Source organism: Pristis pectinata, chromosome 13 (assembly GCF_009764475.1).
Source record: "Pristis pectinata isolate sPriPec2 chromosome 13, sPriPec2.1.pri, whole genome shotgun sequence".
NCBI classification, from domain to species: domain Eukaryota; kingdom Metazoa; phylum Chordata; class Chondrichthyes; order Rhinopristiformes; family Pristidae; genus Pristis; species Pristis pectinata.
The window spans coordinates 20,830,196-20,856,663 of NC_067417.1; the positions used below are offsets into that span (position 1 = coordinate 20,830,196).

The 26,468-nt window shown below is 39.2% G+C and overlaps 1 protein-coding gene across 1 annotated transcript in view; it reads right to left on the bottom strand.

Moving 5' to 3' along the window:
• Nucleotides 1–26,468, bottom strand: part of dhx38 (DEAH (Asp-Glu-Ala-His) box polypeptide 38) — an 85,240-nt gene that overhangs the window by 48,277 nt on the left and 10,495 nt on the right. Inside the window, 10 exon segments of the mRNA XM_052028728.1 lie at nucleotides 3,814–3,999; nucleotides 5,322–5,508; nucleotides 8,102–8,239; nucleotides 9,838–9,950; nucleotides 15,367–15,474; nucleotides 16,756–16,917; nucleotides 17,757–17,912; nucleotides 21,521–21,597; nucleotides 22,950–23,068; nucleotides 24,014–24,191. Of these exon segments, the coding sequence (XP_051884688.1) occupies nucleotides 3,814–3,999; nucleotides 5,322–5,508; nucleotides 8,102–8,239; nucleotides 9,838–9,950; nucleotides 15,367–15,474; nucleotides 16,756–16,917; nucleotides 17,757–17,912; nucleotides 21,521–21,597; nucleotides 22,950–23,068; nucleotides 24,014–24,191 (1,424 nt within the window).

Sequence of the window (26,468 nt, forward strand, 5' to 3'; positions counted from 1 at the left end):
ACTGGCTATTCTACTCTATCTATTCCTCTTAATATTTTGTATACCTCTATCACGTCCCCCCCTCATCCTCCTCCTCTCCAAAGAGTAAAGTCCTAGCTCCCTTAGTCTCTCCTCATAATGCATACTCTCTAAACCACGCAGCATCCTGGTAAGTCTCCTCTGCACCCTTTCCAACGCTTTCACATCCTTCCTATAATGAGGCAGCCAGAACTGGTATTGGTATTGGTTTATTATTGTCACTTGTACCGAGGTGCAGTGAAAAGCTTGTCTTACAAACCGACCGTACAAGTCAATTCATTACACAGTGCAGTTACATTGAGTCAATACAGAGTGCATTGATGTAGTACAGGTAAAAACAATAACAGTACAGAGTAAAGTGTCACAGCTACAGAGAAAGTGCAGTGCAATAAGGTGCAAGGTCACAACAAGGTAGATCATGAGGTCATAGTCCATCTCATTGTTTAAGGGAACTGTTCAATAGTCTTATCACAGTCGGGTAGAAGCTGTCCTTAAGTCTGATGGTACGTGCCCTCAGGCTCCTGTATCTTTTACCTGATGGAAGAGGAGAGAAGAGAGAATGTCCCGGGTGGGTGGGGTCTTTGATTATGCTGATGCTACACCAAGACAACGAGAGGTAAAGACAGAGTCCAAGGAGGGGAGGCTGGTGTCCGTGATGCGCTGGCTGTGTCCCACAACTCTCTGCAGCTTCTTGCCGTCTTGGCAGAGCAGTGCCGTACCAAGCCGTGATACATCCAGATAGGATGCTTTCTAAGGTGCATCGGTAAAAGTTGGTGAGAGTCAAAGGGGACAAACCAAATTTCTTTAGCCTCCTGAGGAAGTAGAGGCGCTGGTGAGCTCTCTTGGCCATGGCTTCTACGTAATTTGACCAGGACAGGCTGTTGGTGACGTTCACTCCCAGGAACTTGAAGCTCTCAACCCTCTCGACCTCAGCACCATTGATGTAGACAGGTGCATGTACACCGCCCCCTTTCCTGAAGTCAATGACCAGCTCTTTTGTTTTGTTGACATTGAGGGAAAGGTTGTTGTCATGACACCATTCCACTAAGCTCTCTATCTCCTTCCTGTACTCCGACTCATCGCTGTTCGAGATACGGCCTACAACGGTGGTATGCAAACTTGTAGATGGAGTTAGAGCAGAATCTGGCCACACAGCTGTGAGTGTATAGGGAGTAGAGTAGAGGGCTGAGGACGCAGCCTTGTGGGGCACCAGTGTTGAGAATAATCATCCCGAAGGTATTGCTGCCTATCCTCACTGATTGCAGTCTGTTTGTTAGACAAGGATCCAGTTACAGAGGGAGGTGTTGAGCCCTAGGTCTCGGAGTCTGGTGACAAGCTTACTTGGGATTATTGTATTGAAGGCAAAGCTGTAGTCAATAAACAATAGTCTAACATATATGCCTTTACTGTCCAGATGCTCCAGAGCTGAGTTTAGGGCCAGGGAGATGGCATCCGCTGTAGACCTGTTTCGGCAATAGGCGAATTGCAATGGGTCCAGGTTGTCTGGTAGGCTAGAGTTGATGCGTGCCATGACCAACCTCTCAAAGCACTTCATGGTGGTGGATGTCAGAGCCACTGGTCGATAGTCATTGAGGCATGTTACCTTGCTTTTCTTCAGTACCAGCATGATGGTGGTCTTCTTAAAACAGGTGGGAACCTGAGCTTGAAGCAGGGAAAGATTAAATATGTCCACAAATACTTCTGCCAGCTGATCAGCACAAGATCTGAGCACACGGCCAGGGACACCATCTGGGCCAGGTGCTTTCCTCGTGTTCACTCTCCAAAAGACTGATCTTACATCCTCCACTGTGATCACAGGTTCAGCTTCATTGGTGGTTGTCAGGGTAGATGGTAACAATCCACTTCCCTTCTGTTCAAAACGCGTATAGAATGTATTAAGTTCATCCGGAAGGGATGCACTGTTGTTAGCTATGCAGCCCAACTTCGTCTTGTAGCCTGTTATGACACTGCCGTAACTGACAGCTGGTCAGGGACTCTATTTTGAGTCACTATTGCCTCTTAGCATCCCTGATAGCTTTCCGAAGGTCATACCTCGATTTCTTGTACAGATCAGGATCACCAGATTTGTGTGCAGCAGTCCTCTCCTTCAGCAGGAAGTGGATCTCTCAGTTCATCCATGGTTTCCTGTTTGGGAACACCCGAATTGTCTTCTTTGGTACACAGTCCGCCACACACTTGCTGATAAAGTCTGTGATGGTGGTGGCATACTCATCTAGGCTGGCAGCTGAGTCTTTGAACATGGACCAGTCCACTGTCTCTATGCAGTCACGTAGGAGCTCATCTGTTTCCTCAGACCAGCACTGCATGACTCTCCGTACCAGATCCTCCTGTTTCAGTTTCTGTTTGTATGCAGGGAGGAGGAGCACAGCCTGGTGGTCTGATTTCCCAAAGTAAGGACGAGGGGTGGCTCGAAAGGCATCTTTGATGGTTGTATAGCAGTGGTCAAGGGCGTTGCTGCCCCTGGTGGAGCAGGAGATGTGCTGATAGTATTTTGGTAACACACTTTTGAGGTTGGCCTGATTGAAGTCCCCTGCAATGATGAAGAGGGCCTCAGCATATCCTGTCTCAAGGTTGTTGACCACGGAGTATATAGCTCATTGAGTGCAGGCTTCATGTCCGGCTGTGATGGGATGTAGACTGCCATCAGGATAGCTGAAGTGAACTCCCTTGGCAGATAGAATGGTCGACACTTCACCGTTAGATATTCCAGGTGGGTGAGCAGGAGCTCGCTAGGACCGTCACATCCAGGCACCATAAGTTATTGATTAAGCAGCAGACCCCTCTGCCTTTAACTTTGCCTGAGGACGCTGTACAGTCCATTCGATGAATTGAGAAGCCCTCAGGTTAAATAGCACAGTCAGGTGAGGCAGGTGTGAGCCATGTTTCAGTGAGACATAGTACACAACAGTCCCTCAGTTCTCTTTGGTAGGTCAGTCTTGCCCTTAGTTCATCAACTTTGTTCTCAATGGACTGGACGTTAGCTAGTAGTATGCTGCGGAGGGGTTCTTGTATCCACGTTGCTTTAGCCTCACCTGCAGCCCAGCCCTCTTGCCACGTTTCCGAGATACGTGGCGGTGACTCTTCGTTCTTGAAGTGGAACCACCAGGCAAGTTATTGTTGCCTGGACACAGTACTCAAAGTGTGGCCTAACCAGAGTTTTGTAGAGCTGCATCATTACCACGCGGCTCTTAAACCAGATCCTACGACTTATGAATGCTAACATATGCCTTCTTAACTACCCTACCCATCTGTGAGGCAACTTTCAGTGATCTGTGGATATGAACCCCCAGATCCCTCTGCTCCTCCACACTACTCAGAATCCTGCCATTAACTTTGTACTCTGCCTTGGAGTTTGTCCTTCCAAAGTGTACCACCTCACACTTCTCCGGATTGAACTCCATCTGTCACTTCTCAGCCCAGCTCTGCATCCTATCAATGTCCCTCTGCAATCTTCGACAGTCCTCCACACTATCCACGACACCACCGACCTTTGTGTCATCTGCAATCTTGCCAACCCACCCCTCATCCAAGTCATTAATAAAAATCACGAAGAGGTCCCAGAACCGATCCTTGAGGGACACCACTAGTCACAGCCCTCCGATCTGAATGCACTCCCTCCACCACAACCCTCTGCTTTCTACAAGCCTACCATGTCATTCAACTTAATACAACTAATAAAAACAGAAGAATAGAAATAGAAAAATATCAAAGTGACAGATACTTAATGTACAAAACTGACACTTAGTAACTTTGCTTTGCATATTATATACACACCTCTCGAAGTAAGCCAAACAGTACATCAGTGTTTAGAGATCGCTCATGGGCTTCATCCATAATGACAGCACTATAATGATCCAAGTCTGCTTCTCTCAGAGATTCTCGAAGTAGAATACCATCCGTCATATATTTAATGACAGTTTGTTCAGAAGTACAATCTTCAAATCGAATAGCATAACCCACCTAGAAAAGTAATAACATAAAGTTCTAAAAAAATGACAATGGCTAACTAAGATCTTAAAAGCAGTGCATTTACAACAATGAACTAACTTTTTTTACCCTTTAACCTAGAGGACGTTTATATCCAAGTTCATATTTGATCTGAATTGACCCCTGACGTCTTCCTCAGGAATAGCAAACCTAGATACGAGGTGGAAAAACTTGAGTGGGAAAAGATATTAAAAGAGCAAGAAGAACAAACAATCTGCTGGTGGAACTCAGCGGGTTGAGTAGCATTTGTGGGGGAAACGAAGTGTCGACGTTTCAGATCTATGTATGCTGCTTGACCACATTTTTTTGTTTTTGTTCTGAATTTCCAGCATCTTCAGTTTTTTACTTCATCTCAGTATATAGACATGGATGGAGTACAGACAGTGAAGCAGTAGAGGGAGAAATATCAGAAAGCAGTGTATAGAAAGATTCTGATACATTGTTGGCAGAGGTCTAAAAATAACTTCAAAACTGCACTAACAACTACCAACTCTTTAAAAAAAACACCTGTATATGAATGTTCTCCTGCCCCAAGAATGCTGTAGAGTCTTAACAGGTTATTTCCCTATTAGACTTACCCGCTTTATCCCTTCAAACAGTCAACTCAACTTGAAAACCTGCTTACTGAAAATGTGACTGTCTAAATCAATGTTCAATTTGTAGAGGTCTCTCTTCTAAGAATGGAAGATTTGCAAGCGAGTTATAATCTTCTCCTGAATGCAGACTGAGAAACATCACTCCTCCATAGCAAAATTCTTTCTTTGGGCATGCAAATCCTGCTTCAGGGGTGACTTTACATGCTTTATTAACTTACTTTATCATTTAAACGTTTTCAATTTGTTCAAAGCTGGATGTCAACATCAGCAAATTCTCTCATTTTATGATATTATTACATTTCTTGTGAAGATATACAATCATTCTTAAAAGAATTTCAAATAATCTGAATAAAGCGCTATTTATAACTAGCTTACCCTCACTTAACTGAGTTTTTCTCAAGATTTGGTTCTATGCTAATCTTAAAGTAAATGTAAGCCAAGCAATATTAATGCCCCTAAATTATATTTAGGGCTTTTTAAACGTAAGCCACAGCTACTGAACACAAGTTAAGTTTTAAAATTTTAAAAATAATTTTACTTAATGATGATGCTTTTCATTCTCATTGAGAACCCAATATGTTTAACATACTGTTTCATAATAAACACCATTAAAAAGAAAAGTTATTGCCATGTGTCTCAGGTGTGCATATTTAATTATTCTTATATTACACAAAGCATAGACCAAAACTATTTCATTACCTCTTCTCCAAGATTCACATTCATTTCCTCACTAACACGTTTGGCAACAGACATGGCCGCCACACGTCTGGGCTGAGTACATCCAATCATGCCATAGTTTGAATACCCATCTTCACTAAGATACTGAGTTAGCTGAGTGGTCTTTCCGCTACCAGTTTCTCCAACAACAATGACCACATTGTTATCACTGTAAAAATGAAGGAAAAAAAACAAATACTTAAATGATGCTCCCAATTGCTTTTACCTTCCCCAGTTAGGTTTCTCCTTTTATGTCCTTAAACATACAATAGAAGTTGGTCTGAGCACTAGGTGTATTGATTGCTTCTTGACCGATTAATATCCCCCTTCTTTCAAAGAATAGAAGGTATACTTTGTGAGATCACCTAATTTAAACACAGAAAATGCTGGAAACACTCAGTAGGTCAGGCAACTTCTGAGAAAGAGAAGCTGAGTTAATATTTTAGTCCAAAACCCTTCATCAGAACTGGAAGAGTGAAAACAAATTAATAGCAGACAAGGTGGGTGAGGGATGGGCCATTTATACCAGATTTCTAGCACCTGCATATTTTTTTGACTTTCAGATCTGCTGATTCTCCTGCTGTTTGAAAAGTATAAAGTCCAGTGATTTAACTAAAAGATTAGTAAACTTCCTTCAGTAAAAGTAAGCTAGTCTGAATCTGAATCAAAGCAAAAAGCAACAATGATCCTGTGGTTATAAGTCCAAGATTCTACCATCAGCTATTAAGCTGATATTTTTCCCCAAAACATAATGCATGAAGTTGGCACAGCATACAGTTCTTTTGTGCCAATTTACAATTTAATAGACTTTTAAAATACTTGGAGGAAGGCAATTTTTACTTCTTTATCTGAAGTGGGTTGAATGCAGTACCGTGCATTTAAAAAAAACAACTAATCTTGCCTATTACAAATAAATCACTATCTACTAGTGCAATCCATTGACTGCAAAGTGATTTGGAATGTCCAGGGAATGTAAGAGGTATTGAGTAATTGCAATGTCTTAATTTCTTCCCATCGTCCTCCTCCTCCTGCACCCCCAATCCCATATCACCACTATGTCTTTGCTTATGTCAGTCATTACTTATACTTTACTATTTCCAAGGGGAACATTAAGATTGACATTTAGACCTTTGCACCTAGTTATGGAGACATGCTGTGTCAGGCCTTACTGAGCAACGAATGCCACCTATCTGTCGCTATGGTCTGTTGCTGGATTCCTCAGTTCTTATGACAGGTCAAACTTGAAGCAGGATCAAAGACCCCATTCATCTGAAAGGCAATTTTTGTTCCATATGATTTTTAAAAATTATTTTATTTTAGTTTTATTTTGCAAGTGACTTGGAGTTTTTAAAACAAACTTCCTTCTAACAGACAGACAAGAGAGAGGGATAGAATATGACAGATGAGCTTGCTCTGCTGAGAGCTGCATAGACTCAGTGGGACAAATGGCCACCTCCTATGCCGTATTAAGTAAGTGGATAGGAATGCTGTAAGAATCCAGGTGTCTTACTAACATCATGCAGCAAAAGAAACCTGCTGTCCTTAAACTAACAAGGCTCCATACAAATCCAGACCCATGGTGATATCTTTGATGCTTGGATGCTCTCTGAAATAGCCTAGGAAGCCACTTAGTTGCAACAACCACAATCCATCATTTGTAAAGCAAAAAGAAAACCAGATAGACAGTCTAGTATCAAATTCTGATAAGATCAAGTAACACTCAGCATTGTCAACCCTGTAACCCCCTCACTAACATATGGACACTAGAGCCAACATTGTGAGTTGACCAACTGTGGTACCGAAAAATCTGTAAAAAAAAATTAAGTCAATGGGAATTAGGACGAAATAAAATCTGGACTTCCAAGCATTAAGGAAGAAGGTTATGCTTGCTGAAGTCAATCACCCCAGTCTCACGACATCAATGTTGCAGTCACTCAGTGCAGCGAACTCAACAGTGTCCACAGCTGCTTTATCAATGATTTTTCTGCCATCATAAAAGCAAGGACAGAATGTGCTCCGATAATTACTGCATTTGACTTCCATTTGTAATGCTTCATATAATCAAATAATCTCTACCTGTATGCAATGAACCCTAAACATTATCCAGGCTTGAATTGTTAAGCAGCAAATATCCTGGAACTTGTACCAGACAAAATTTATGGCCATTACCATTAGAGTACCTTACTACCTCCCCATAACATTTAATTATTGTCATCAAATATCCCGCCAGTAATATCCTGGGGCACCACTGATTAGAAACTTGACTAGACTAGCCTAATAAATACAGTGGCCACAAGAGCAGAACAGAGGTTGAGTATTCCACAGGAGACATTCCCACCCAAAGCCTTTTCACTACCTACAGGAATGGATCAGGAGAATGTGAGAATAAGGCATTAGCCATTTAGGACAGAGATGAGGTAAAATTTCTCCATTCAGCCAGTTGTAAATTTTTGGAACTCTGCAACTCAGAAAGCTGTGGATGCTCACATGTTAAGAACATTCTAGTTCAAAGAACATAGATATTTGAGCACCAGGGAAATCAAATCATATGGGATCAAACAAGAAAGTTGAGTATGTGATTAGCCAAGACCTTACTGAATGAAAGAGCAGGCTCACAGGCCATGTGGCTTACTGCTCTTCTTATTCTAAACCTTAGAAAGCCAAGAACATGAACATATGAAACAGAAGAAACAATGGCAGGTCATATCATCCCTCAAGCTTTTAAGCATTACCAATCTGTTAAACACAAAATTACTACTTACCGTATTATATTTAGCAACTGCTCCCTGACAGCAAATATTGGTAGATACTGTCTCTGTTCAAGAATAGATTTCTTTTTTGCAAATTCACTGTTTGCAACATTCTTGTCTTTCATATGGTCAGCAAATTTTTGATCAACTCTATATATCAACAATAGAGAAGACATTTTAGTGTATTCAACAGTAATAGGACTATGGTAGAACTATGACTTTTGAATCTTGAGACAACGTACAGTCCCACACCACCAGTTCAGGAACAGCTACTTTCCTACAACTATCAGGTTCTTGAACTGACCTGCGAACAACCCTAACCCTACTTCAGCAATGGAACACGATGGACCACCTCTTGCACTACCACGGACTTGTTTCTGATTGTGTCTTTGTTTGCAGTCTTTTTCTCGCTCTCTTCACTGTCTTGTATAGTTTATGTATATTTAGATTCTGTGGTTGTCTGTACCTACATGGCTGTGATGCTGCTGCAAGTTTTTCATTGTACCTGTACCTCACCGTACTTGTGCACATGACAGTAAACTTGACTTGACTTAAATGTGTTATGTACTGGATGGGTGGCAGAGATCAGAAGATGTTTTGCGAATATTTTATTTAACTTGCATTCATGAAGATACAATGGGAAAGCAGACAACGTATGGAGAAGTATACTGCAATACTGTTGTTTTACTGCTGAGACCAATTCAGCTGCAGATCAGGTTGTTTCTTCTCTTGACAGTTAAAAGGCTGTAAAGGCAAGACATGTGTGAGCAATCACACTGCATTTCCTAAAGGATGCATGCTGCAAATTCAGAATCACAATTACACTATTTACTCTCTAGGCAATAGCATACAATTTCAAGATTATTTGTTTGGCCAATTGTACAATTGTGAATAACTTATAAACAAAAACAAAAACAAAATCAGTGACCATCTTTCACTCCAAACGTGTTCCCTTAGAAATCCATCATCCATAAATGTGCTCACAATTTCCAAATCCTTCATACAATTGCTGACCATAGCAGTATTATTCTGAACTCTTTTCACTACTTTCTCACAGTTGTGTACTCCTTCCATTAGCTTTTACAGTCTATTAGGACTGAGTTGCTCCAACAATGGCTTCCAAGCTCTGACTGCAGTAATCTCTTCCATTAGAAGCACAGAGCAAGGTTAAACATATAGCTGGATGTAGCGATTTATTGATGAAAAATAAAGCAGGTAGCCATACGATTCTGATGGCTAGAATATGCACAGCTAGTACTTAACCTCCAGAAGAAACCCTACTAAAGATCCCAATACATAGAAACTCAGGGATAAAAGGTTATCAAACAGGCTGCTAACATTCCAGTCAGATGTAAAGAAATGACAGTCAATTAACCAACATGAGAAGAAATTGAGCAAGGATTCAGCATCTGATTCAATGTACAACTCCTTGCAGGTCTGTCCAGATGAACTCTCAGTTTTCAACTTTGGCCTCAAAATGCTCTTCTCCAGCTTAGGGAGTCTAAACCTTCAATAGCTTCAGATTAACACTGCAACTCTCCCTTTAAATTCCACAATCCTGGTTACTCTACCTACCTTCAAGAACTTACTTTTCATACATATCTTGAGGCCATTTCTCCCTACTTGTCTTCCTGCTACTGTCTGGCAACCATTTTGTTTTACCAAGTAAAAGGCTACATATATGAAAGTTATTGTTGAAGAAAAGGGAAAAAAATTAAAGATTTTTAAAACAGTAAAACTGCATGTACCTGTAATCCACTCTCCCATCTTCTTCTACATCTTTATCTTTCTCTTCCACCTGTTTTATGCCCATAATATCTCCCAATTTAGTCCCAGCCAGTTCCCAGTGTTTATGCTGAGCCTAAGAAAGAAACATATGCATTATTATATAAAAACTTGAGCCCTATCAACACAATTGTTGCAGCTTTCATCAGAGAAACAAAATGAGCTAAGCAGATTCCATTCAATATCTTCATTTACTTAATAATCCAGATGTCTCATTTACCAAGTTAAAAGCAATATATACAATATAAATATAGTGCAAGCATTACTTGTACATCAATTTCAGCAGTATTACATTACAATTTGAAAATGCTACTACTTATGTTGAACAAGGTTGCAAAATATCACCTACAGATGACTATGAAAAGCAATTAGTGAACATGAGAAATGCTTACTGCTCATCTCAGGAAGTCTCCTTGGGATTGACTAGCCTGCTATGTCTTACCAATGGCCAGAAAGTGGCACAGTTCTAATTTTACCCAAACAGCATATCAACCCAAACCGACTGGATTTCAATCCAAATGTGAATGTCTTTGGCAAAAAAATCAAGGTTCCAGTACCGATCCTTGAGAAATGCAGCCATTCATTATCCTATCAATAAGAATATTTATTTTATTCATATTCCAAACAAATTACCATGAAATGGCTTCCGAAAGTTCACATAGACCTCATCTAAAGACTTCATCCACCACACAGCCGGCAATCCACAAAAAAATTCAATTGGTGAGATGTAGCCTACACTTCACAAATCATTCTACATGTAGAGGGCATCCCTGGGTAATGAACGGGTTCCGTTTTTACAGACATCCTTAAGTCAATTTTGTCCACAAGTCGGAGAATACACAAAAATGACTCGATATGGTAACCATACCTCCACAGTATCGCAATGAATGGCATCAAATACACACAAAATTGATTAGAAAGAAAAATTACTAAAAGTGGAGAGAGAGAGGAATCTAGTTTCTACCATTCATAGGAACAAATGTAATTACATAAGTTGAACTTTTGAATTGAATACTATGGGAGCTCACTCATATGTACTATGGCCTGTACTACATTTCTGTCCCTTAAGACATATTCCTAAATCTTTTCCCTAACGTACACTCAAAAGACAGATCTGACACTACCTGGTTTCATTCCTTTTACCCACCCTCCCTTGAAAAAATGATATTTGCAAATTTCCAATCTAAAACCATATTCTCTGAATGCAGAACTTTGGAAAATTATTCCTAATGCATTTGTAATTTCCTCACCTATTTTTAATACCCTGGAGCAAAAGTCTCAAATCCTGGAAACTTGTCTTTCTTAAGTCTTAAGTCCAATATTTTCCCTTAAATGATATTACATATTGAATTTACAATATCTCTTTTCTTGAATTATTTTGCTTCTCTTACTGCCCTCTTCTTCCAGGCACCAAAAAATCTACTCAGCAAGTCTGTTGTTTCTTTTTTTGTGCATTACAGCTTCAACTTTCAGTTTTTACTGAACCCAGTTCCCTTAAACGTTTTAATAGCATTTAAAGCAGTTAGGCTCAATTTCCATTAAGTCTATTTATTTTTTGATTTTGCACATTATTACTTACTATATATCCCTCTTTCCTGTTCATCTTCTTACCCAATTACCAACATCTACTCTGAATTCTGACCTTGTCAAATAGTAAACTCTCATTTATACAGTATTTATGCATCCAGAATTGTCACACAACCAGAAAAAAATTCAAAGAATATTAAGCAATTTCATAAAACTTTTTCCAAAACATAATTTGAATTGGGCATGCTGGGTTCTGATGTGATTTTGTTCATTTTCTCCCATCAGCCAACAGCACAGAAGCCTACCTTCAGTCCATCACATGTTAAATAGTGTTTTCATTAACTGTACTACATTCCCCCTTATATTCACTGAATCAGATAAAAATATGCCCAACAGAAGTACAAAGTGGAATCATGCTGTACTAACATTGAAACAGAAAATGGAAAACGGCAAGACTGGAAAAAAGTGAAAATCCTAATGTTCTTGAGAAAGAATTCAACATTGGTTCCTCAATAATTTATAACATTAAATCACAAAGCTTAAAGAGTTCTTCCTGAACTCAGAGAGATAAATCTGTTGAAAAGCGCCATGCAATACATAAAGTAAAGATTGATGATCTCTTGAGCATGCTTTATTTGACTGGTTTTCCTTAGAGGTGGAGGATAGCTCAGGGACAATGCTGGTGAAAAAAGCCAAGGGGTTCTACGACAAAATGAAAAAATGAAAATCCAAAGCATGTGGCTTTTCTCAGGAATGGCTCACTTGCTGCAAGATTCAGCTTGAGTTTGAACACTAGAAACCTCTGGCAAACAGGAATCTACCAATACAAAAGAGGCAGAGGCATTTTGAGAAGCTCTTAAGAATTTAGTTATTGAACTTGATCTGATTGCCGAGTAAATCAATAATGCTGATGAAACAGGGATAAAGTAGTGCTACCTCCCAAACATAACCTTAGCTGGTTATGAACAAAAATATTGTGCATGCTTTTAAACAAAACAAAGGTCACTTAATCGAATGCCACAGACATCAAGTGAAATTACTTGTTATCGGGAAGTATTCAAAGACAAGATATTTCAAAGGCATCACTCAGATTATAAATCTCAAAGTAATGCTTGGATGGCTGCAGGAACTTTTATTTTGTGGTATCATCATGTTTTTGTACTGAGCATAAAAGAACATTTATGAACGAAGGGACTGCCTGAAGATAGCAAAGTCATGCTTTTGTTAGATAACTCCGCAATTATCCTCCTGCAGAAGAACTTGTGAATGGAAATATTGTTATTTTTCCCCCTGACATTGTGACAAGCTTAATTCAGCCTATGGATCAGGGCATGATATAATATGTAAATATTGCACCAACATGAAAATAATGAAGGAGGAGGCCAAACGAGAAAGTCTACTGGAAAATTGCTGCTGAAGGATTTGAAAATATGTTGAAACTCATTGAGCAAGGAAATTGCTTATCTGCTCAAACTATAATGCGGTTTCACCTTCTTCATTTACACTTATGCAGGAGAGAAGAAAGGCATGCAAGCAAGTCAACATAAAGGATCTAAATTTCCTCAGCCTTCAACTTTGACTCACAAAAGTTCAGTTGAACCTCATGAAATGCCACTAGAATAAATGTCAAAAGGAGAACATAATTTAGTTTTTTTTTAAAGTTTAAATGGTACCCAAGCCTACGCTAGGGTATGCCTAAAAGTCTATGCATAACCCGTATAAGATTGAATTTATTTTCATAAAAGCAAAGCAAATAATGAATTTTATTTCACTATGCAAATTAAGAGTGAAAAGACATTTTTAGTTGATTTAACCTATACATCAGGGCATTGCAGGTGTAGGCTGATTAGCAGTAACATCCTCTTTGAAGATTTAGTACCACGTGACGGTGAATACATCCATTCATTTTATTCTTTTTTCTGTATTCTACATTAATACTGTTTAGACTTAAAATATAGAATTTCACTCTAAAACAGTGTATTTAAAAGGGAAAGGAAATAGCATATGGTTCAGCTATTTATTCAAAGGCTTATGCATAGTAGTGTGTGATGTACAGTAATATTTATTTTTTGAGCAATTCTCATGTAACTGGCATATTCATGCAAATGGCATCCCCTATGGATGCCAGATGACTGAGAGTATACTGCGCATCTAAGTATTTCCAATGAAGACAATTCATATCACCATTGACTACATTATTACTGCGATCAGACCACTAAAGAGACACAAGATAATTCCAAAGTTAAAAACTGAAATATCCTTTTAGTAAAAGTCTTAAACAATCCTGATAAATCATATTATTCCAGATTAACAATTAATCAATAACACAAGCAGAAACTGCTGTAAACAGTGCAGAAATCAGGTAGCACAGTCAGGCTAGGGTTGCATGATGATATGCCCTTTATAAAATTGTCTGGTTGATAGATTAATGAGGACAGTTAGAATGAGCGAGAGAGCAAGAGACAGAGAGAGAGACACAGAGAGAGAGAGAGAGAAACACAGAGAGAGAGAGAGAGAGAGAGAGAGAGAGACAGACAGACAGAGACAGAGACAGAGAGACAGAGAGGAGAGAGAAGGAGAGAAGGAGAGAGAGACGGAGAGAAGGAGAGAGAGACGGAGAGAGAGACGGAGAGAGAGACGGAGAGAGAGACGGAGAGAGAGACGGAGAGAGAGACGGAGAGAGAGACGGAGAGAGAGACGGAGAGAGAGACGGAGAGAGAGACGGAGAGAGAGACGGAGAGAGAGACGGAGAGAAGGAGAGAGAGACAGAGAGAAGGAGAGAGAGACAGAGACACACACACACAGGGAGAGGGAGAGGGAGAGGGAGAGGGCACCCGAGATCAGGATTGACCCCAAGTCTCTGGCGCTGTGAAGCCACAGCTCTACTAGCTGTGCCACCTCTGTGATGAAGAAAACAAATGCAGAGGACCTTCATTCAGGGCACAGTGGTGACCTGCAGAACTTCTGATTGCCCGTTAATTTAATTCTCCATTTCACTCTCATGTATGGCCTCTTGACTGTTCCAACAAGACTCAATGCAAGCTTGATGAACAATGCATCATCTTACGTCTGAGCATATTACAGCCTTTGAGATTCAATATTAAACTCAACAATTTCAAGAAATTTACTTCGTCTGTTTGTATCAGAACTGGCCAGTACTGCTGTTAGGTTATCCATCTGTAACACTAACTCAGTTTTTCACTCTCCACAGACTCTGGCTGATCTGCTGAACATTTCCAACATTCTCCTTTTGGCTCCAGATCTCTGCAACTGCCCCAACCTGCATTTCACAACATTACATGTTCTTTTGTGTGTTTGTTTTTCTCGTGCTACCTATCTTAATTAATCAATCAACCAGCCAGCTTCATAAACAGCATAACATGACAAAGGGAAAATTGAAACATAAAGGCTTAACCTGTGATCATAAAAGAGCAGTATAAACTTGCTGTTTTTACGTAAATTTACAAAGGTGGCAAATCCCATGAGGAATGAATTAACAGGACTTGCTAGTGTAAAGAGCAATATATTCCATGGTAAAACCTTGGATAGCTATACCAGGATTGCAGGCCTGAGACATCATAGCTCTATACAAGAATGTACCCAGAGATAATGGGGGCTAACTCCAGGGTGCTTCGCAAAGTAACTAATATAGCTCCAAGTGTCCTCCAAGTATGTCCCTATAGTAATCTGAAGCCAAATGGGTCACATTGTGTTTATCATTGAGTGCTGTAATGCCATACAATTAAAAGATTTTCAGTGGACATTTCAAAGTTTACATGCGAGTATTTTTTTTAATAATTTAAACAAAAGAAACACACGCTTCAAATCTTGGATCAGTGAAAATTCTCTACAGTTAAAAGGATATTCAAATTTCACATTTTAAAAGAACCTACTCCTCTTACCCTGTAACAAACTCTTCCATGCACTTCAAAATAGCAAGACATTTTCTCCGTCTACTTACTTACCTTTTTGCGCTCCTTCTGCTCACGGTGCCTACGCACTAGCTGGCTTCCTTTTCGAGAGATGATTGCCATGTCCGATGTGGCATCTTTCACTGGAATCACTGGCTCAGGCTGCAGAAAAAAGCAGAAGAATTAGCTTCAGGAGTACACCATTTGGCCCATCATTCATCAAGATCATGGCTGCTCTGCCATTTTCCTCTACTATTCCCATATCCCTGGATTTCCTTATGTTCAGAAATTGATTGCTCTGCTTAGAATAAAATAAATGACCAAGCACCCTAATGCTTTTAAGCAGAGAGTTCCAAAAATTCATCAACCCGAGTGAAGAGCTTTTTTCACAATCCTAAATGACCTACCACTTATTCTAAGACTGTGACCCCTACTTTTTGACTCCTCAGCCAGTGGAAACATAATCCCAGCACCCAGCTTGTCAAGCCATGTTAGAATTTTGCAAGTATCTGAATTCTGGAGAATGCAGCTTTGTCTACTCAATCTCTCCACGTACTCCTCATCCACCATCCCTGGTATTTGTCTAATGAATCTTCACTGCAATCCCTCAATGCCAAATATATCCCCTTTGTCACCAAAACTCCAGGTGCAGTTCCACCAAGGTCCTATTTAATTGCAGTAAACCATATTTACACCTGTACTCAAATCCTCTTGCAATAAAGGCCAATATACCATTCGTCTTCCTAATCACTTGCTGCACCATTGTATTGCCTTTCAGTAACTTATGTACAAGAACATCTAATTCCCTTTGAGCACCAATATTCACCATTTAAAAGATATTGTTTTTCTATTATATACACCAAAGTGGATAACTTCACACTTCTCCAAATAGTACATCAGCCGTATTTTTACCCACCCAATAAATTTGTCAATATCCTCTTGAAACCTCCTCCATATTACAATCACACACTAGTTTGGTATCATCACCAAATTTGGAAACTTAACATTTGGTCTCCTCAGGCAAATTGCTAATCTGGATCATAAACAGCCAGAGCCCAAGCACTGATTCCTACCGTACCCTACTGGTCACAGTCTGCCAGCATGAGACAGATCCATTTATTCCCACTTCTTGTTTCCTGTCCGATAATCAATTATCAATCCCTGGTCGAACCTTGTTGACCAACCTCCTGTGTGAGACCTTATCTATAGCCTTATGAAAATCAAATACACCACAGCCACTGGTTTCCCACATGTATTCCAATCATCACATCCTCGAAGATCTATTAATTAGTCAAATGTGATTTTCCTTTCATAAATCTATGCTCTGTTTAATCTCAACTCCGACATTACACTATACAGCAACAGGTTTAGAACTCGATTTTGGTCTATCCAAAAATTTTAAGAATAATACAGCTGGCTAATACAGTTTCAAATCAGACTTACTTGTTTGGTGAAGACAATTCGTCCATCCAAGAACGGTGGGACTAAATTATGCACCAATAAATGAACTCTAGTTGCATTGTCCTCTTCAAAATCTTCATCCACTTCTAGACGCTGAACTACACCACTGGTTAACATTCGATTTGTTTCCCATCGCTCATTATCCTACAAAACAGTCATTTGACAAGAATTAAATTCTGACATGCTCTTGTATCAATGATACTATAGCAGGTTAATGTAATTAATGTAAAGGTGCAGACTACCATTTTAACAAAATATATCTCAGCTGCAGTAAGAATCTAATGAAACTGAAGCCTAACTCACATACTGTAAGTACTTGAATGCAATGTGGAAGAAAATGGGAAGCAGTTAGCCAAATATTTTACAAAACTGCAAGTTCTTGATGATCATCAATAGTTTTTGACAAAAATGAACTACCATCCAAGCCATGCCATCTTCTCGCAGCTGCCATCGAGCAGGAGGTACAGAAGCCTTAAGTCCCATACCACTAGGTTCAAGAATAGCTACTTCCCTTCAACCATTCGGTTCTTGAACCAACCAGCAAAACTCTAATCGCTACAGTTAGGAAACACTATGGCCACTTTACACTCATATGGACTTGTCTTTTTTTGTTCTAATTGTGTTTTCTGGTAAAAATTGTATACAAACTAATGTCTACTTTATGTTATTCTTCTGAATGCTGCTTATATAATGCTCTATGCCTGTAATGCTGCTACAAGTAAGTTTCTCATTGCACCTGTACATACATGTACTGTGGATATGACAATAAACTCAACTTTGACTTCGGCACAGTAAGCTAACGCCAACAAGTTAATACCTATGGGATTCTTAAAATATAATCTTAAGTGAGTTTTTGGTTGGTTTGTGCATCTTAAAATTGCATATTCTAGAAATATTCAGGAATAGGTTTATATTTTGTACATCTCTTTCTGGAAGCTTTCAACAAACTGGGGTGGCAGATAAATTTAAAATATCACCTGTACCTCATTAATTTGTCTCTTCTGAGCAGAAATTCTCTTCTGACTCTGTTTTTGCAATAATTGTTCCCGTTTCTTCACATATTCTTCTGAAGTATATGCCAGAGGATTGTGAAAGTCATCATGTCCTTCATCCATCATGTACCAATCTCGATCTGCTTGCTACAGAAATTTCAAACACACAACCAACAAGATAGAACAATATTATGATCATATATCAAATAAAAACAGAAAATTAAGTTTTCCTTCACCACCACCCTACTACCACAATTTGGACTGCTGTATGATCACAAGTGTTGTCTTTCTAAACTTTAAACCTTTCTAATTGCTCAGCTTAAAGAAATCCATAGGACTTTTCAAAAGAAGTGTCCTATTCCAAAAGCAACCCACAACTAATCATTTTATTTTTGTTTGACATTGCTGACCAAAGCATTCAATTAGCATATTTGCCTCCATTATAATTGCAATGAAACTCAAAAATATGATGTGCTTAGTCTGTCATGAGGATGTGAAGGGTACTATACAGATGCAGTTCTTTCTTAAGTCCATAATGCAAAATAATTCTATGTACTTAATTTTACATGATAATTTTCAGATCATACTCTGTTTAAAGCTCCTTTCTTTCCACTGAAAAACAACTTATAGCCTGATGAAAGGGGATTAACCAAATATGCTGCCAATCATGCAGACTCATCTGTTGAGTATTTCCTAGATTTTGTGATTTTTATTTCAGGTTTCCAGCATCCACAGTATTTTCTTTGGATTTATGGCACTTTGTCTCATGCATTGACCTTGCAAAGGCCTCAATACAAACATTTAGTAACTGGTGTTTAAAATGGGACAGCTGCCCCACAAGCTAGTCAAGCAATTGCTTGACATGTGTACTCATACCTTACAGCCAACATCTCAAATTCCTGTGTCAAATTCCCTGGATACATCTTGTCCCAATGACAAGACAAACACACTAGCATTGTCAACACAGGCAGAGGAGTGGTCCTCAACAACGAACCCAGACACATGAAGTCCTAATCCATGAGGTCCAAAGAAACTCTGGTTGATTAACTTCTACCACCCTCCTGAGTTAATTATTCAATACAGAAGAAAGTCAGAGGGCACAGATGAACTCAGGATGGGGATCTTAAATGCCTTCATTAAGGGTGGCTCATTAGCATTACCACTGACTGATTTGGCCAAGTCCTAAACAACATGGATGCCAGGCTTCGTCTGCTGCAGGTGATGAATGAATCAATGCAAAGGATAAACCTAATTGAATGTATTCCCAATCTATCTGTTGTACATGTATCTGTCCATGACTTGAGAAGACAAACTCCCATCTTCACAGAAAGGACACCCTCCATTGTGTTGTGTGGCACTACCACTGTGCTAAGATCAAAGCAACTATTAAGTAGCAATTCAAGACTGGGTACATGAGGCATTGTGGGCAATTCTACTGCACCTATCACAATCTACAACCTTAAGGGCCAATATATCCCTCAAACTACCATTATTACTAAGCCACAAGACCAAAACTGATCCAGAAGGGTACGCTAAGAGCAGCACAAGATTTGCCTAAAGACGAAGTACCAAGCTGAAGCTTCAACGCAAACTCTTACGTGCACACTAAACAAAAGCAGTATGCAGTGGACCTAACCAATCCCATAATCAACCAGTCTGATCAAAACTCTGTTGTCCTCCTTGCAGTCATGAGGTTTGGTGGACAATAAAAGCTGATGCGAGAAGCTTGCTGATAATACAATGGTAGATGGGAAACTAAATTCAAGTTCTCCCTGCGACCATGTGGGTTTCCTCCAGGAGTTCCAGTTTCCTCCCACATTCCAAAGATGTGCAGGTTGATAGGTTAATTGGCCACTGTAAATTGCCCCTTGTGAACAGGCGAATGGTAGAATCTAGTAGGAGTTGATGAGAATGTGGAGAGAATTCTGTGCTGTATCTCTCTACGACTCTAAATTAGGAGCAGGACAAAAAGTATCTGTGACAAATGAAGTATAATGTAAGAAAGTTGAGGCAATTCCTTATGAGAGAAATAATAGAAAATACTATTTAAATGGTACATGACTATAATATGCTGGTGTTCAAAGAGATTTGTATGTCCCTATGCAAGAAAAACAAAGTTTACAACTTGCTAGCCTCCCATGCTAAGAAGGCAAATTGAATGCTGGCCTTTATTGCAGGGGTCATAGAACAATCTTGCTACAATTGTACAGGGCCATGGTGAAATCACACCTGTGTATCATTTTGGTCTCCTTATTCAAGGATGGATATACATGCCTTAAAGGCAATAGACGTACATTTAGGAGACTGATTTCTGAGATAAGGAGATTGAGCAGGATTAGAGTTTGCAAGAAAGAGGCAACCTTATTAAAACATTGCAAGACTCCAAGGTGAGTTTATTGGGTAGATGCTGAAAGGATGTTTCCTCGAGTAGGGGAGTCTTGAACTTGCAGGGCAAATTGTCAGGGAAAGGGATAACATCACATAAGATTGAAATGAGGAAATGTTACTCTCAGAGAACTGTGAATTTTTTTTTAATTCCCTACCGTAGAGAATTGTGAATGCTGAAATATTAAGTATATTTAAGGCTGAAATAGAATTTGGGACTACAGAGCGAATCAAAAGTTATGACAACCAAGCAGAAAAATTATACTGAGGTCACAGATCAATCAGTCATTACTGAATAGCAGGGCAGGCTTGAAGGGCCATAATGGCCTACTTCTACCCAAATTTATCTTGTTCATAGGGTCCAAAAACAGCCCTAATCTCAAACAACTACTTGGGTGACAAAGACAAAGTTGAGGAATTCAAAGCTATCTTTAGCGAGATCCATATGAGCTCCCTCCTGAGGTCCTCACCATCACACAAGCTATCTTCAGCAATTTGTGTTCTACATACAGAGTGTGGTAGGTGCCTGGATCACACTGCCAAGGGAGGTGGTGGAAGCAGATGCAATAGCAATATTTAAAGACAGGCACATGAACAGGCAGGGAATTGAGGAATACAGACATGTGAAATACAGACAGTTGGTATTAATTAGATTGGCATCATGGTCAGTGCAGATATGGTGAGCCGAAGGGCCTGAGCCTGTGCTGTACAGCTCTATGCCACTCCTGAGAAAATGAAGCAATCCAATTCTGAATGCATCAAGATTCTTGATGATCTTCAGGCACGAAATGGATAAATGACAGTATTTGCACAACACGAATGCTTGGCAATATCCACTTCTAACAAGAAAGTCCAACTACCCAGAGTTGATTTTCAATGGCATTACCCTTGCCAAGATCCACACTGTTACCATCCTAGAGATCACCATTGGCCAGAAAATGAATTGGATCGGCTACATAAATACTCATAACCATCAGAAATGCTATCTTATCACAAATGACTCACCTCCTGACTCTACAAAGCCTTTCCTCTAAAAAAGACTCTAGAAAGCAAAGTCAGGAGTGTGACGGATTACTGTCCATTTCCCTGCAGGAATCCAGGTCCAGCACAGTCAAGGTGATTTATACCATCCAGAACAAAGCCGCCTACTCAACATCATTTTCTAAAGAATAATTAGGGCTGGACAAAAAATTGCTTGGTCAGTGATGCCATAGACTGTAAAAGAGCAAAAGATACTTTTTTCCCATTATACAAAGAGCACAAGAGGCAGGTAAAAAAAAATCAGCACAGAAATTCTAACAATTCTCAAAAGATAAATAAATGTTAAATACTTTTTGCAAGATTTTTTTAAAATTAAGAATGTACCTTACCCTTTGATCTTCTTCCCATTGCCTTTGCTCATCTTCATTCTCAAAATAAATGCCATCTTTACCTTCCTCCCTTCTACCTAAATTGGTTTGAGATGTTTACAGTTTAGTCCAACACAGCAAAACAATCATAGCTGCAGAGAGGGAAGTTTATTAATCGTAAGTTGATTATGTTAAAATTCCAACTCAAATTTTCTACGTGCTCTGCACAAAATTCTGTATCTTGATAAACAAACATTTCAAATTACTAATTTGGGTGTCTGCCTAAATTAATGTTTGCCTTCATTTTTCCATTGAAAAATCCAACCTCTATGACGATTTGTTTTGGTTGCCTCAGTGTAGAAAGGATGTGACTGCTCTGAAGAGGATGCAGAGGAGATTCACCAGAATGTTACTTTGGATGGAATGTTTCAAGTATGAGGAGTGATTGAATAGACAGGGTTTATTTTCTTTGGGGTGGAGAAGGCTGATGGGGACCTGAAAGAGATGTACAAAATTATATGGGGCATAGATAGGGTAGACAGAAGTAAACTTTTCCCTGTAGCAGAGTTATCTAGAATTAAGGAACTGGTTTAATATAAGGATCAAGAGGTTTAGAGGGCATTCAAGAATTTTCTTTTAACTTGGAAATGATTGGAGTTTGGAACACACTGTCTGAGAGTGTGGTGGAGGCACAGGCTCTCACAACCTTAAGTGTCTAGATGAGCACTTGAATTACAAGGCATAAAAGGCTACAGACTAAGTGTTGGCAAATGGGATTAGTCATGGATGGTACTTGATGGTCAGCATGGACAGGATGGGCTAAAGGGCCTGTTTCTGTGCTGTATGACTCTGTGACTCAGTTAGGTCTCTTGGTTGAGAGAGTAAATAGTTTTGGTTGAGAGAATAATTAGACTAAATAGCACCCAAGAGAGAGTAAATAGTTTTGGTCTGTTTGCTTGGCTTTTAGAAGAATGAGGTATGACCTTATTCGAACAGAAGATCCTAAGGGAGTTTGACAGACGTTGAGATGTTTTCACTGGTGGGAAATCCTTGGACAAGGGAACATAACTACAAGGGGCTGGTCATTTAAAACTGAAGTACGTAGAAATTTCTTCTCGCAGAGGGTGGTGAATCTCTGGAATTCTCTGCCCCAGTTGGTGGTTAGAAGTATTTAAAATGGAGATGGACAAGTATTTGATAGATCGAGATCAGGTACGGAGAAATGGCAGAGTTGAGGCTCGCATAGATCAGCAATGATCATATTAAACGGTGGGGCAGGCTTGAAGGGCCTGATGGCCTTCTCCTGCTCCTATTGTGTTGTATTCTAAAGCCATCAAGATAAGGTCTCCAATCATTGAGATCTAGTTCCAACAGATTTGAACTTTTATATAAAATTACTAAGATTTTAAAAGAACTATTTGAATAGCAAGTAAAGTTCCCAAAACTATACCTTTGCCTTTGGAAAGTCGCGGTGTTGCCCCCAGATGCCTTCTGTCATCAGCCCATTCATTGTATTTATATGATGGTGTTGGTAAAGGTGTATCCTCTTCATAATGGTTCCTTCTAGATCTGAACCAATTGAGACATCTGAATACCATTTCCTATATTTTTTTCTTCATGTTCAACTACTTAGCTAAGATTTTTACCTGCCCAGGTGGTAAACCTCTAAAATAGATAATAAAATCTAAGGATGGTGCATACACATTACAAAACAAGAAGAATCATGGTACTTCTGATTTGCTGAATGCTGTAATTTTCTGATTAATTAATGTATAGGCATAGAACTAGATATGGATTTTGCAAGGCTCTACCAAAGTAAGCTTTTCGACTCCAAGACATACATCAACAAAACAAGCATCTTTCAGTCATTAAGCATTTGTATGTCACAGAGAAACATAATCTACACCATCTCAAATAGTTGTATTCATGTTGAAAATAACCTACTGCTGCATCAACTAACAATGAGTTACATAAAACAGCATGACTTAGGTTGTTTTATATTTTCTTCATCCACACCAACTTTCTCAGCTTAGGTTCTCTTGCAATTCCACATTCACTCTCTGGTATCTCACCTAAAGTGACCATTAATCATATAGTTGCCTTGAGACTTCTTCAAAATTGGGAAACATTCTTTCAAAGCCACCAAAGCCATCTGTGGAATTACTACCTGTGCCTGATTTGAGATCAGTTAGCACAACACACTTTGGACACAGACCAAAATATAGCTGCTCTATCTGCCTTGGCTACTCATTGACCCATCATGGGGAAGTGTTTACAATGAATGATGTAACTACTGGGATGTTTAAATTGCTGGTTCCTAAACAACAAATAATTGCTACAGTCACTATGAGCGCCAGATGCTTTATCAACAGCACAATCATAAACAATAGCTTTTTTTCCCCTCATCACCCAAGAGGTCCTTCCTGGAAAGCTGAAACAGCAGCCAGGATCATACCATTAGAACCATCTACATTTAAAAGTAGCTTTTTTGTTTTGTATTTCTTATTTACATACCTTTCTTTATCACGCCTATCTGTGTCCCGACCTGAACTCCGATAACTTCTTTCACTCTTGTCCAAATCCCTTTGAGAGGGAGTAGGAGATGGAGATTCCCATTGAGATCGATGTGAATAATAACTTCCATTCCCACTGTCATCATCATCCCAGCTAGATCGAGAAGGAGTAAGAGCATCTATAAAACAAGGCAATTTCAAGTGACACACAACATTAAAATCAGGCCCTTTTCATTTCATTCTAAGCCACCAAAGTATCCTCCACTCACATTCACTCTTTCTGTCTTCTAGATGAAAGGATTTATTGCACAGTTTTGGCAATACTGCTGGTAAATGTGAAAATGTTCTACAATTTTCCCGTTTTGATTTTTTATTCACCCAAAACAAAAGGAAAAATATTAAACAAACTAATCAAATGCAGAGGATAAAAGCCCTGGTCTAGAGCTCATATGTCCACAGATTTTGAAAGAATATAAAAGACAGGAGGCACCAACAATCCATTAGAAAGAGAGCAGTGCTAGGAGACTGCTGGAGAACTAAAGATATCTCTATATTTGGAAAGGGCACTGGAATACATCTAGGGAACTAGGAACATCATTAAGCAGAAGTAGACTAAAAGGCCCTTGGGCTCGCTTTTCCATTTAACAAAATCATGACTGACCCTGTGCTTCAAATCCACATTCTCACTTCATCCCCATGTCATCTGATATCCTTTTCCAAAAATCCAATGATTTCAGCTTTTAATACACTCAAGGACTGAGAGTCTACCACAGACCTCGAGTAAGAGAATTTCAAATATTTACAAACCTTTGCCAAGGATTATCTCATCATTTCAATCCTAAATGGCAAACTGCTTTTCCTGGATCTTTGCCACCTAGCTTCTATCAGAAGTAAGTGCCAGGAGGCATTTACCTTTCAATCCCTCTCAGAATCTTCTATAACAAAGCAACATCATCTCTCACTTTTCATATTTCCAGTGAATAAGGGGCAATTTTACTCATTCTCATTCATAAAGCAAACCTCTCAACATTAGACAAGTTAGCTTAACTTCAATGTTAGAAAAAATATTGGAGAACAAGAAAATGTAGAACTTGTGGCATCCAAAAATTAGAATTTCAAAGAGAAAATCTTGCATGACCAATGTCTTTAAACTTTCCACCTTGATGATAGAGAGTATGCAACGGAATTGCACTACAAGTAATTCATCTCGGATTTCCAATAGGCCTTGGATAAGGCAGCACATAACAGACTCGAAAGGTCGATGCTTGTGAAGTTAATTTAAATTAATAAGCTAGACTTTAGAGTCAAAACTGCAATATCTAAATTGCAGGTGGAAGACATCAAAACAAAGGAATAATCTGAACCTTGAACTAGGATGCACAGTCTCAGGGTGAAGAGCCAGCCAATTAATACTGAAATGCAGAGAAACCACTTATCTCAAAAGGTTGTGAATCATTAGAATTCTCAACCCCAGAGAACTGCGCAACTCAAGTCATTAAGGATATTCAAGGCCAAGGCAGATTTTTAGGCATGAGGAAAATAAAGGGTTAAAGGTGGCAGGAAGGAAAATGGAGTTGAGATCAAGGTCAGATCTAATAAAGGGTAGATCAGGCTCAAGGCCTAATGACCTACTCTTATTACATACTTAAAGTCAGAATCAGAATCAGGTTTATTATCACTGACAAATGTCATGAAATTTGTTGTTCTGCAGCAGCAGTACAGTGCAAGACATAAAGACATAAAAATTACTATAAGTTGCAAAAATAAATAAATAGTGCAAAAGAGGAATAATGAGGTAGTGTTCATGGCTTCATTGGTCGTTCAGAAATCTGATGGCAGAGGGGAAGAATTGACAACATAAAATAGAAATAAATAAACATGGAGAATAGATAAATGAATTTCAACATAGATATTTGAGAATTTTTGCATTTGTCAAGAATAATAGAGATCAGATTATTTGGAAAATAATCTAAATGTAAAGTAGCAAAAGATGTCAAAACAGAAATCCATTAATCATCCAGTTTAATAAGGCCATATAAAAGGATTTATTTCCAGAGAGTGAGATCTGAAAATAATTAAGTTAAACTTGTATTGAACTTCTTCAGTTTTCACCACTGGTTTGGCCGCAACTGGAGTATTGCACCCAGTTCTGGGAGACTTCAGTTATCTGGACAGACTAGAAAAGCAGAGGTTGTTCTCATTGGAACAGAATAAGTTTTAAGGGGATTTGATGAGGTATTTAAAAGCCTTGAAAAGTATAGACAGAACAGAAAGAAAAAAAACTAGACCCTAATGACTGAAGGGCCAAGACCCTTCAGACGTAGAATGAGGGTGAGAGGCAAAAGAAACGAAGTTCACATAGGGAAAATTAATTTCTTGCTTTACATAGTCACTGATTAGGATTTGGAATGCACTGCCAGTGGTAGTATTGGAGGCAGATTCAACTGTAATGTTCA